The sequence below is a fragment of the Maylandia zebra genome, linkage group LG1, assembly GCF_041146795.1.
Source record: "Maylandia zebra isolate NMK-2024a linkage group LG1, Mzebra_GT3a, whole genome shotgun sequence".
NCBI lineage: Eukaryota > Metazoa > Chordata > Actinopteri > Cichliformes > Cichlidae > Maylandia > Maylandia zebra.
The window spans coordinates 20,617,903-20,631,199 of NC_135167.1; the positions used below are offsets into that span (position 1 = coordinate 20,617,903).

Genomic DNA, 13,297 nt, shown 5'->3' on the forward strand with positions numbered 1-13,297 from the left:
CGAGCTGAATGATTTATTGTCAGAGTTTGAGGCTAAAACACTGAGTTTGTTTCATCTGCGCAAAGTGGAACGTTTTTGCCATCACCGTCGCTAGCGCCAACGTGAAGGGATCATTTTAATATCACAACTGCCTGAAGCCTGGACTGCAGTCAGTAGACACCAAGAAAGCTTCATAGTCCAACATTTTCGCTGATGAAGGTTGATTTTCACACCTAAAATATGTTTAGTTTAGTTGTGTCCGCTTAAGGCTCACGGGGTATTGTCGTCAACCTGCCGGGTAGGCGGGCAGATGAAATTAGCGACCCACATCAACACCCAAGTTTGTGAATGCACTAAGTCGAGAACGACCCGACATACGAGTTTGAAATTCATACCATCTGTGTATCTACCAGGAGGCTGAGGGACTCCACAGGTGGTTACACTATGTACCTCCATCCTGCTCTCATTGACAGTGACAGGTTAGAGCAGGGGTGGATGTCATGGTGATTTGTCATCTTCTCAATGAATAAAGCATTTAAAGATACTCTGTTTATAGAGAAACATTCATTGCATCTACACCTGTAATGGGGCGTCGTGAAAAGACGCTCCTCCTCCCAGAGGATTGGTCAAAATGTAATTAAATTTGTACACAATGGGTCTTCATTCAAACTGTGCTGCTTCCTTTTCCAGACAGTTTTCCAAGAAGCTACTCCTCCTGTTCGAGTATCGGTCAGATTTTAGTAAAACTTGCACACACCTAATAGGTCTTCGCCCACATTGTTGCCGAAGTGAACGTCATGTGTCGTTTTAATGCGGATAACCAGTCTGATGACCTGGTTTTCAGCTTTTGGTCCGCTTCCTGTGCTTGGTCTGAAAGTCTGTCCGAAACAAAGTGAATCAGGGTGAAAACATTTCTTTGTTTTTCTCGTCGGACTAAAGGTTGGCTGTTTGGCTGTTCACAGCCGGACCAGATGAGATAAAGTTCAGCAAAGAATTTGTTTCAGACATTTTTTTAATATAAATCTTGGAAACTGACTTTTCACTAATCTTTAAAGAATAAACTAATATATGACCAAGAATTTGGTTACAGTGGCCAACGTGAGTTTGGAGTTGACACTTATTAACTACAGAGACTGAACAGTCAGTTATTTTGTTTATCATTTGCTGATTTTGATCTCAAGTTGAGCATCATCATAGGAAAGCACCAAGGAGACAGTCGTTACACATTGTGTTGCCACAGTAGATTGTTGGACTTTCCAGGGTCAGCATACTGCTGCGTATCGAGACTTCATACAAGCTAAACACACAAGTCGAGTTTTAGCAGCGCTATGTTGGCTTCAAGTATTCTACAGAGTTGATTTAAAAATCCTCCCATGTGTATATTAAATCCTAAATGGTCTTGAATCTTCTTTAATCTCTGCACCGCTAACCTGTCAGTGATGCAGCTTTCCTAGGCTACGTCCACACTAATGCGTTTTCGTTTGGACCGTCTCAGTGTGGACGGGAGACGGCGTTTTCCTCAAGGAAAAACGCAGCGTTTTGGAAACGCTCTCGAAAACGCATACATTTCAAAACGCAGCTGTCCCGTTGCAGTGTGGACACTCGGAAACGCAGACTTTCTAAAGCGATGACGCATTTTAGTCATGTGACGCAGTCATGTGGCCAATTAAACAAAGATAGCGGAGGGCATTATACAGCAGTTGTTTTGATTGCTGTCAATTTTGACAGCCCTACAAAAGATTAATATGAGTTTGTACATGCTCCAGATAGCTTTTCTTCAAATTCTTGAATTCTCACTCGCTTTTGCGCGTGCGCAGGACTGGAATAAGCGTTTTCGGTCGTTTAATGTGGACGAACAACTCTGTGAACAACGACTTAAAACGCTAGTGTGGACGCGGAACGTTTTCAGACGAAAACTCTGTTTTCAAATCTATCCGGGCTAGTGTGGACGTAGCCCTAGTTTATGCCACAAACTCTGGAACAGAGGGAAGCAAACTCTACTGATCATTTCTAGAACCTCTTAAAAAAACATGAAAGGCTGATGGGGAATTGTTGTCGCAACAACAGGCGAGCTGCTGGTGCAGACACCCAAGTTTATGAAGACAATAACTTGATCTCAGATAAGTTGAAATCTCAGTGACCTTTAGCTTCTGAAATTACCTCGAATTTTTGAATTCATACCATAGTTACATCAGCTGGGAGGCTGAAGGGTAGCACTGGTGGCTTTTCTGACCTAACATTCACACGCTCACAGTCCAATGAATGCACCTTGGTGTGCTTTGGCATGCTGGACTGGGATAAAACAACCAATTCATTCGATTAGTAGCAAACCCTATAGACGAACTATACAAATAAAACTGAATTAGATTAAAGAATTAGATTAAATTCTCCTTAAAGCCATGTGATGTCTGTGTTTCAGGTGATCCTGAAGCCTTCTATCAGCATCCTCAGCCTGAATAAATGGGACTTCTTCACAGAGGAGACCCTGTCGACTGGGCCGTGTTACGACTGGAGGACGATGGCTGTGAGGGTGGAGAGCTCGGAGGAGCTGCACACCATCTCCAACAGCAAGAGGAGGATTCTCTGGCCGTGTTACAGCAGCGTGAGCCGCGCCCAGCCGGACGCCATCACCAAGCTTCTCACTGTAAGAGACCCCAGCTTTTGTTTAAAATGTTTGTTCTGTTTGTCATTTTGTGGGTAACTTTACTCGGCTCTTCTTTGTGCTGCAGGACATCGAGAGGTTAGAGAGCGAGCTTAACCAGGCCCCGGAAAAATGGCAGACAACTCTGGAAAGAGTCAGAATGAGCATTCAGGAGGACCTCAAGCAAGAGGGAAATGTGCGTGCTGGAGGAGTCTTTATGACATGTTATGATTGAACATAGAAGGGCAGTCATATGCTTTGCATTTGCTTAATTGTCTAAATATTTCTTTTCTTTTTTGTTCGTGTGTAGCTCTGTAAGGATTCGCTGTCCATCTCAGGCCTCATTTCCACACCTAACCTGCAGGCCTTCCAGCGGCGCTCCATGCTGCACCTGCCAGACAGCGCTCTGGTAGAGGACCACAGCACCGCCACAGCCAATGGGATCAACCGCCGCGCCGCAACACTTTACAACCAGTTCACCCCCAAGAGCGAGGAGAACAGGTGGGTCGTGAACTTCCCGATTTCCGGAACAAATTAGAAGTCCACATTTGTTTCGCTGACAAGCTGTTGCCGAGGGGCCAGTCCAGTTTTGGAAAATGAGTCAGCGCTCTGGTACGCTGTGTGTCATGTTTTGTGAGAATTGTCTGTACTCTATTAAACTCTGGGTGTGTAAGTTTACAATTACTGTGAGGTTAAAGTACAGTCTTTTGGCTCCAATATCTGGATCGTTTCCTGAGGTGGACATACGGTCATTAAAATCTACTTTATGTTTAAAAAAAATGAGTATATTTTCAGTGTAATACGTGCTCCTCCTGATTCAAATAATGTTCGGACAGGCTAAAGTTTTAACAGATGAAGCAAGTAAATCAGAAACCAGATATTACTTATCAGCGAGCATTTTCCATGTTTCAACACCTTCTCATTGCATCCAAATCACAAAACATGGCCTACATTATTCTGATGTCTCGTGGTCCCACAAATTTGTCCACTTTTTAGCAGGACAGAGGGTGGAGAGGGGTTTTCGCCCGCCCGAGATCCTGACTGGAAGCTAGTGCCGAACACAGCAGGATAGCAGAGTTCACCGGGAACGGGAGAACTGCAAAAACAAAACAACTATCAAAAAATAAAACACGAAAAGCACGGACAGTGGCTGCAGTGACACCATTCATTGTTTTTAACACAACCCTCCTACATGGTTAGCTGTTAGACCGACAGCAACACGAACAACAGTGGGCCACAGACCGTTTGTAGCACATATTTGAACATTGCCTCCATCTGACATCAGAGCTCACTGCAGGCGGTCGCCGGAGTGGACCTGAAAGAGGTCACTCTCCCACTGCTCGAGCATAAAGTCCTCTTTACTCTGCTTTGCTAAAAAAAAATATGCCCAACGACTATTTTTGATGAAGCTGCATCAGGCAGACAGGAAGTCAGACACAAAAACAGTGAAAATCATAAATAAAACACTGAATTTTCACTGCAAGGCGTCAGGTGTCATGTTCCCTGGTGCCCTGGCGACTCCTCTGAAGGAACCGTATCCACTAACTACACATCACATAAACGTGGAGGACACTGAAGTCAGCATATGGGTTCATTTATAGGTTCATGTGTAGTGGAAGATAGCAAATTCATGAACAGATGACAACGAGGATGAGGAGAAAGGGTGCCAACTGTTTAGTTGTGGCTTTTTGTGAAGCAGCGTGTGCTACTTCTGTCGGAGATATGTGCGGAGTTGGAGCCAGGAGTTTTGGCTAATGCAGACTTCATCCAAAATTTCATGACTACCTCTGTCAGCTGCTCTCCTTGGGACTCTGACTCTGATGGAATCGGTTAAAATCGCAATTAACAAAATACCAGAGTTCTTGTGATTTCTGCTTTTAAGACTAATGTGAGGTTAAAAGTGTCGACGCATAACATCCAATCTTACAACTGTTATTTTTGTAGGTCTTATGAGGGCGTCCTGTATAAACGTGGAGCACTGCTGAAAGGTTGGAAGCCTCGCTGGTTCGTGTTGGACATTACAAAACACCAGGTGAGCAGGGTGCACTACCCGGCTGTAGTTTGAGTGACCGGTTGCAGGTTTAACAGTCTCGTCTTTGCAGATGAGGTACTACGACACCGGCGAGGACACGAACTGCAGAGGCCACATCGATCTAGCAGAGGTGGAGTCCGTGATGACGGCCGCGCCCACTATAGGAGCTCCAAAGCACATCAGTGAAAAGGCTTTCTTTGATGTGAGTACACATTTATTCACTGGTCTACATATTATATTTTATCTGGAAGTTGTTTTTATATTATACAATTGGATTAATATGGTCTTGCATAGAGTGTTGCATTATGGGTGTCGGTATTTTCCCAAAATGTTTTATAGAAAAACTACTTGACGTGAGTTCGCTGCCTGCACTGCAGCATGTCATAGAGGCTTTAGTCTGATTCCCTCCTGAATGACTGAGCTCCTACCGCTGTCACTAAGGGAGAGCTACGCCATCTATAATATTATTCTTTCGGTCGCTACTCAGAGATTGAGACCAGGTGAGGGTAGGAACGTACAGTGAGGGAAACAGCTTTTTGATCCCATCGTAAATTTCAGGGAAGTTTGCTCAATTGTGAAGAAACCTGGTCCATCCGTCCATTTTCTAGCCAGAAACATCCAGAGAAAAAAACCTTACATGAAAGTAATGCATCAATTTGCACGTCATCGAGCGAAATAAGTATTTGATCCTCAACAATCCAGCAGGAATTCTGTAAACGTGTTTAAAATGTGTGCTAAATTGGGATGAAAATTTGTGACATTGTTGCCCTTTTTGCTGCCATTTAACCTTTTGTCCTTCCACCCATTTGTCCTCTAGCTGAAGACCAGCAAGAGAGTCTACAACTTCTGTGCCTCAGATGCTCCCAGCGCTCAAGTGTGGATAGACAAGATCCAGAACTGCATCTCTGATGCGTGAAGTAAACACGACATCACCGACATCAGAGGCAGCGTCGGGCGGTCGAGACGCGACAGCTGCTTTATCCAACTTTTAGATGTCTTTCATTTTGGGGACCAAACAGTGAATTAAGTGCCTGGTAGTGGAGGATGGATACTCTCCATCCACCTATCTGCCTGTTACTTAGCAACCTGTCATCACTCCACAGGTGAGCTTCAGTTGGAATCGGGTGACCAAATTTGCCTCTGCTGTCAGCGTGCCCCCACTCCCACCCCCCTGACAGGGATAAAGTAAACATAAGCTGAGGTTTTAGGGGACTGCACTACCAAGGACATGTTATCCTGTTCTAGATGTACATAGATCAAAGCAATATCACTGGCCAATCAAACTGTGGGTTCAGTTTTTGACTTAAAAACATTAAAAAAAAAAAAAAGCTTGTAAAAGAATTTCTATCTTATTTTACTACAAGGAAAAGTTATTGCTGCTTACATAAACGTATGAACCGCCAAAAACTCAGAGATTTTTAATGCACAACATTAAAAAGCAATTTGTTTGCACTTAGCGCTAACGTATGCACTCGTCATCAAATATAGACTTTCTGACAGATGCGGACAGCGAGGCTAAAGGCATTACTTGGCAATGTGCATGTGTCGTTTCCTCGTGACAGATTAAATGGAAAGATTTTGCACAGTGAGCTCAAATGAGTTACCTGAGATTTTTTGTTTTGTTTTAATTTAAAAATGTGACGTTTCCTCTGTTTTGTCGAATGTTCATTGACTTCTGGTTTAACACTTTTGTCTCGTGTAATGTAAATTATTATTTTTATTAAAAGTGTAACTGTGTAAGTGTGGTGGCGTTACGTTTTCCTGTAAATACCTACATGACATGTTGTTTTATATACTGTATGTACTGAACATAAGTATACTTTTTCTAACTTTAATTCTAATGTGACTGAGTTTTTCTTTTCTTTTTTCTTCAATGTGTTGTTACTGGTGCACAAAACCCCCCGAGTGGCCTGTTCTTTGTTTGTGGTGACATGTTTTTCTGAAAATGAAATGGACATTGTTGTTGTTGTTGTTGTTCGGACAGGCTCTGTCTTTTAAGGGCTTTTTAAAGAATATATATCATGTAGGACGTGATTGTTTTCAGAGTTTATCGTCCCATCTGTCCTCTGTTTATGCAGCCTTCACAGTTTTTCATTACAAAAGAAGAAAAACACAAACTATTCAGCCATATCAGCGGCGTTACTGTATCTTTGTACCATGTTTTGTGGTTACGCTATTTTTTTTTTATTATTTTTTTTTTGGAAATAAATCAAACATACTTGAAACTACCTGTTCCTTTTGTGCTCATATATTTTTCTACCTAGTGATGAAGTAAAGGCAGGATTAAATGATGACCATTTCTAATTTTGAATTTCCTAATCTGAACATGTGCGCGAGATTAGTGGGGCCTTAAAATGGCACTGGCGATTCTAGAGTCTATTGGGGCCCTAGGGAAAATTCACAGATGGCACCGCAGCCAGTGTTTTATCACCAATATCTCTTAATATAGGAAATTCTTTGAAGATAGTGAATCTTGAAACTAGAGAATTTTCACTTGTTTCATCAAGATATTTTACCTTGAAATAAGGGGAAAAATGAAACGAGTGAAAATTCTCTAGTTTCAAAATTCACTGTCTTGAAACAAGTTCCTGTATCTTACTGGAATGACGCTTTGTAGCTGATTTTGTCTTATTTTAAGTGTAATGAGATCTTGTGACTAGAAATAAGACAAATATACTTGGTAAGATTTTGAGTTTTTGTAGTGTGAGGAGATGCGTGGGATCAAATTAGCTGATGAATCCTCTCGCCCTATCACAGCTAAGCAGAAGACGATAGCTAGATAGTAAAAGTTATGTTATTCGAGTGTCTCTTTCAGCATTATATTTAATAGTAATTATCCGCTCCACTCACTGCTGTGTTGCTTTTCTTCTCCTCTTTTTCCTCCTGTCTTTCTTCAGTCCCAGAAGGATAACTCATCTTCATTTTCACAGATTGGCTCTCACTGTTGTCATTAGGTTTGTTTAAACAGAATCATTCACGCTACTTTCAGCTGGAGAGAGTGCAGTCAGGTGGGGCCCCCTTGAAGGGAGTCAGGTTTCTCCTATTTGTGCAACATGCAGACTTTGCACTTTGCCACTTCTGCACTAGTTTAAACTTTGTTAACCCCATGCCCCCTAGACTTCAAGCAGTTGCCTGCCTTGTCTGGATGGAAGTGGTGCCTCTGGGACTGGTGAAAAAAATAAATAAATAGAAACTCACCCTGAGTAATCCCACAGTCTTGCCAAAAATGAATGTATGACATTGGCTCAGGTACACTTGGCCTCGAGCTGAGACTGAACTCACACTGCCAGTAAAAGGTCACAATCAACTGCATTTTCCAAGAGGAGCACATTTAACTCTCTGTAAGCTCATCTTATTAGTCTTTTTGTTTTGTTTATTTGTTTTATTTTATTATTTGCATCATTATCTGAGTGGGTATTATGCTGAGGCAAACAGGAGGTGGAGGCCAGGTTATTGAACCGCAGGAGAAGGAGGAGTGGAAAATGAAAAGGGACAGGGAAACACCCAGGAGACCCCAAAGAGTGCTGAAGATCTGGGGCCAAAATCTCGATGACAACTGTGTTTCCATGCAAGCAGAGGGAAGAGTGAATGCCCACAGCCAAATGGGGGTATTTCTTTACCAATGCAATACAAATTTTTTAATTATGGATATGTTTGCACTGAATCAAGGTGACATTGTAGTAAATAGACAAACTCCAATCTGTGCATCAGGAGCAGCTAAGGCTTCAGTATCTTGCCCAAAGATACTTTGATATGCAGGTTGGAGGAGTCAATCTCACATAGAAACCTCTGAGCCCTGACTGCTCCTAACTACCAGCAGGTGCATTTTTGGTTTGTTTTGTCAGGGTTTTAGGACATCGAAGAGGAAAATAATGTTTTAAATCAAGTGATTTATGTGTAACCATGGAGTAAAGCGAGTCAGCCTTTTGATTTGATTCAGCCAGATTCTTTTCACCCCATGTTAAAAAAAAATAGTGTTTAAATTTGTTATTTTGTTCCAGACTCCCGAAGCTCTCCTTTCCTCTTTTCCTTTCCTCTTTTCCTTCCCCCTCACTCACCAGCCAGTCGAAGAAGATGCCAGCTCCACCCTGAGTCTGGCTCTGCCAGTTTCTTATTCTTAAAAGGGAGTTATTCCTTCCCAGTGTTGCCAAGTGCTGGCTCATAGTGGATCGTCTGGTTGTTAGAGCTCCCAGTCTAATCATGTCAGGTCAGATATAAATCGCCTGCCATTTTTTTATGTCTCCTCACATTTACACCATCCATCTGTCATAAGTGTCCGAAAAACAATGACTCAGAGTTTACTTTATTGTGTAACTGTTTTGTATTCTCAGACAATGTTTACCAAAGGAATGTTTTTGGGTTTATATGTAGAAGCTAAGCAGCCAGCAGTGTAAGACTGGATTGTCTGCCATCTGCTAGCTAGTGATGATTTCTCTGTTAGCTGAAGCTCATATTTATCTGGATTACAGCTGAAAGAAAGGTCAAACTTTCCCCTCACAGGATTCCTGAGAGAAAGCGTCCCCTCTCCGAAAAGAACATGGCAGCGCAATTTCGGTTTGCAAAGTTGCATCTCAGCAAACCACAAGTGTTCTGGGACAATGTCCTTTGGATAGATGAGACCAAAATGGAGACGTCTGGCCATCATGCACAGTGTATTGCACAGAGAACCAAATACAGCAGTACAAACACCTCATACAAATCTACAAGCATGATAATGGAGAGTGGAGGATTTGGGGCTTGTTTTACAGCCACAGGACTTCGGCACCTTGCCGTCATTGAGTCGACTAAGAACTGCTCTTTATTTAAAGCATCCGGGAGGCAATCTGTCTGACTGCTACAGCTGGTCTGAACTGAGTTATCCAACAGCAGCAAATCTACAACAGAATTGCTGAAAAAGAAAAGAACCAAGGTGCTGCAATGGTCCAATCAATAGTCGAGGCCTCAACATGACTGAAATGCTGTGGAGGGACGTTAAAAGAGCTGTGCATCAACACATCAAGCCTCAATGAACTAAAGCAACATTATAAGGAAGAGTGGGGTGTCAGAGACTCGTGCAGAGAGAGTTATTCCCACTAAAAGCTCTTCTAAAATCAACTGAAACATGGAGCACACTTAGTTTTTCACATCATTTAATAGAGTCCTGTGAAAACTTTCCATGTAACTGTTAACACATGGCAATCGAGTCCTAGCACTCGCAGTATGTTCCCTTCAGGATAAACAAAAATAGATTTGGTCATCTTCTGGCTTTTCATTTAGCACTCGGCATTTTAACTTCTTCTGTACTCTGGTTTTATGACTTATTATCTGTGATCTCAGAGCATCAGCTCTGTCAATAAGGTGAGTGCTAACACACCACAATCACATGATGAATTTCATAGGTTTGTCAACAGGTTTTCTAGAAGTACAGTGAGTACTGAATGCTGACCTTAGCAGTGAGTTCAAGGTAAAAAAACAAAAACAAAACAAAGCTGCTCATCATTTGCTGTCATGTCACACATAGGATAGAGTCACAGGATACAGGAAGAACTGTCCTCGTGTGAGCACCTCATCTTCAAGAAAGGATGTCCTATCAATGAGCAGTAATCAGACACCCCTTCAACTGATGTTTTCTGATCTGAGCCAGCAACAGGGCTTGGAGAGGATGATGATGATCTATGTCTCACTTGCCAACAATGAATATGGGACTGGGCAGGAGCCCCAGCTCAGGCGCTGTGGCGCCTGGTTGGCGGTGCAGAACAGGACTCGTGTGGTCCCTCGAAGGTTTGATTCAGAGAGGAAGCTGAGGTCAAAAGAAGAGCGGTGAGGCACTTTTTTGGAGGGAAGTGGTGAGTATTTGTCAAGCAATGCAATCTCCCAGCTGGCTTGTACTGGCAGCAGGTGCAGAGCTGCAGCAGGCCAACATCTGGACAGAGTCTATGACACATCATATTTAGCATTTTGCTTTGGGTAAGGGGATTAGGACCTTGGCCCGTTAATACTGGGATGCAGCGGAAGTTATCCAGCAAGATTGTGTGGAATGGCATGATAGGAATCATCTTCTCCAGAGATAAAAATGGGGGTTTTACTTCCTTAAGACCGGATTGCACCAAATTCATGCACATCAATTGAATAAGTATTTTAGGATGAAAACTCCAAGCTGTTATATAACGATAGCATGAGGTGGTGTACATTACTGCCTGTGCAAGTGATTTCTTTCTCAACGTTTGAGACAAATTACTGATGAAAGCCTCTATTAACCCTACAAGCAGCAGTGTTTTAAATGCATTGCTGTGTAACAGTGATATTGTGTAACTTGGCTGCATGTGTCTTGAGTTCACTGTGATTAGTCTTGGTTGGCTGGAAGCGTGCTGCTTCCACATCAAAAGTGGTCTATAAATTAAACATTGCACGTATCTGTTGGTTTTGGATCGCGCTCTTCGTGTTTAGTCACAGCTGCAGTAAATGCTTCTTGTCCAATAAAACATCTCCAGAAATAAGCTGATTGGCCTTTCCGCAGGCCCCAAAAATACCCCAGTGACAGATGATCCTGATTTATTTTATTGCTCCTCCAAGGCTAATATCCATGTAGCCCTGTGGCTGCAATGAATGCCTGCTATGTAGCAATTTTTACATGAATGTCATGTCATGTAGGCAACTTGAGAGTTCATTCGCCGCTGCTGGGGGTCCTTCCCGCTTCACAAACTTGCGGGCCTCTCTGCGGGCACCTGCTCCAAAATTCAGCAGAACACTTCCAAACGCTGATCTCACTTAGCTTGACACACATCATCGAGTCCCACCCTTGGAAATCAGGGTGATGTCAACTGCGGGCAGCACATGGGGGTCTAGATTATCCAGTGCATGCTCCAGATGATCTTATCCAGACACCGCCCGCTCATCCATGAATAGAAAAGCACAATAAACATTTGATTTGTATCGTTAAGGGCTGGTGTTTGCTTTCGTGACTGTTTCTTTGGCCCATTTTGAGTGATTTATCTGAGGCCCTGATGTTTTTCACTTGCCTGTGTAAGTGACCCACAGTTTCTCTCTGCAGCTGAACCCTGAGCCCATTCAGCTATAGAAGCGCTCAGGGCTGAGGTCACTGTGGGAAGCCATCTAACCCAGAAAACAGGCATCTGCCAGACATTTTTTCACCAGCAGACAATCCCATAAGATGTTCCAGTTTCAAATCAGTCTCTATGAGGATGTTTTGGAGAGGAATCAGATGGATTGGTTATGGGCATTAGGGTGCTATTCGAACACATGAGCTTGAGGGTGAGACAGCTAGAGATAGCCTTTACTTGGAATGCAGAGGGCTTGTGCAATTTAGCTACGGAGATCAGAAACTCACAATTCTGAGAATAGTATTTGCAATAAAAAGCAGCACATTTTTCTCAGATTCTGAGATATAAATACCTCTTAAAAACAAATGTGGACACCAAATCTGTTTATCACACAGCAAACCCTGTTAATCGTATATCATCATGCAAGACACCCATAAAAGCAGAGTCTGTGTTGTGTTTAGTGTTTTTTTCTACAATCCCGTTTACATTATTAGCTCAGAGCCTTGACTGATCGGTTTCTACACCTGATCTTATCAGTGACCTGCCAGTATAGAGATATGTGCACGGTGCTGACTGTTAGACCGGTGTGCAGGTCGTTATCTCATCTCCTGAACTCAAAATGAACTCCCAGTTTCCTTTCAGAAGGACAAATGAAGGCGAGTTGCTTTTTTACTGTAAACTATAAACGTGCATTGTGCAGGCGAGCTGCCTGGCTGACAAGACGAGAGACAAACAAGTGCCCGAAATGACAGCTTGATGCCGAAACAATGTTCCTGCAATGCTGTCTCTGTTTTCACTGAAACATGAGGATGAAGAAGACAAAGGTGAGCAGTACGTGTAAGAACAGTGGTTCTTTGTTGCACAAACTGATGTGTTTTGACACACGCAGACCTCACCGCTGCATGTCACGTGCATCAAGTGATTCATCTTCTTTAGTGGTTACTGGAACAATGAAGTCATGTTGTAAAGCACCTACAAGACCTGTTACACGATCAGACAGGTAACCAGGCCAAGCGCTGATCCGAAGCATTCTCTCTGATATTCATTTCAGCGTCTGCACCAGCCAAAGTGGAAGTTTCTGGAGTGATGCTGCGGCTGATAGTGGGCCCGCTCCGTGACACTCAATCTGCCGCAAATCAGATCAGTGCATCCAATCTGCGTTGCTTTTCAAGAAGTCTGAATGAAGCTACCTAACTGAAAAGACAAGGGTAGGGATAAAAATAAATAACAACAACAATAAATGGGTTCTGTTATTGTGTACTGTTTGTGTAGTCAGGCACTGGCTCCATGCGGTCTTAAAGAATCGCAGCTGGGTGAAAACGACGTGTAATTAAACTAATGTCTTTGCTACCTTTGGCAGTAGTTTGCTCAGAGTCCAATTAAATTCATATTTGGGTAGTGACTCAAGTAGTTCAGCAACTTTATCTCTATTTTGAATCAGGGATGCCTGAAACTACAAACGGTTTTGGGCCGTATTATTTCACTTTTATTTTCCACGCCCTATTATTGTTTTCGTGCTGAAAGCTGTGAAGGCATGCCCAGGTGATGTGTTCACCAGGCTGCTCAACATTCGTGGAAGAACTGTCAATGCTCCGGGCTCACTCA

The 13,297-nt window shown here is 42.9% G+C and overlaps 1 protein-coding gene across 3 annotated transcripts in view; it reads left to right on the forward strand.

Moving 5' to 3' along the window:
• The window catches only part of sbf2 (SET binding factor 2), a 106,442-nt gene extending 99,562 nt beyond the window's left edge, over positions 1–6,880 (forward strand). For all 3 annotated transcript variants that reach the window (XM_004543161.4, XM_004543162.4, XM_076883018.1), the window contains 6 exons: positions 2,399–2,623; positions 2,709–2,816; positions 2,931–3,121; positions 4,565–4,652; positions 4,723–4,854; positions 5,470–6,880. In XM_004543161.4, coding sequence (XP_004543218.1) covers positions 2,399–2,623; positions 2,709–2,816; positions 2,931–3,121; positions 4,565–4,652; positions 4,723–4,854; positions 5,470–5,568 — 843 coding nt within the window. In that variant the 3' untranslated portion in view covers positions 5,569–6,880. The remainder of the gene's footprint in view (positions 1–2,398; positions 2,624–2,708; positions 2,817–2,930; positions 3,122–4,564; positions 4,653–4,722; positions 4,855–5,469) is intronic.
• Positions 6,881–13,297: the final 6,417 nt, after the last annotated feature.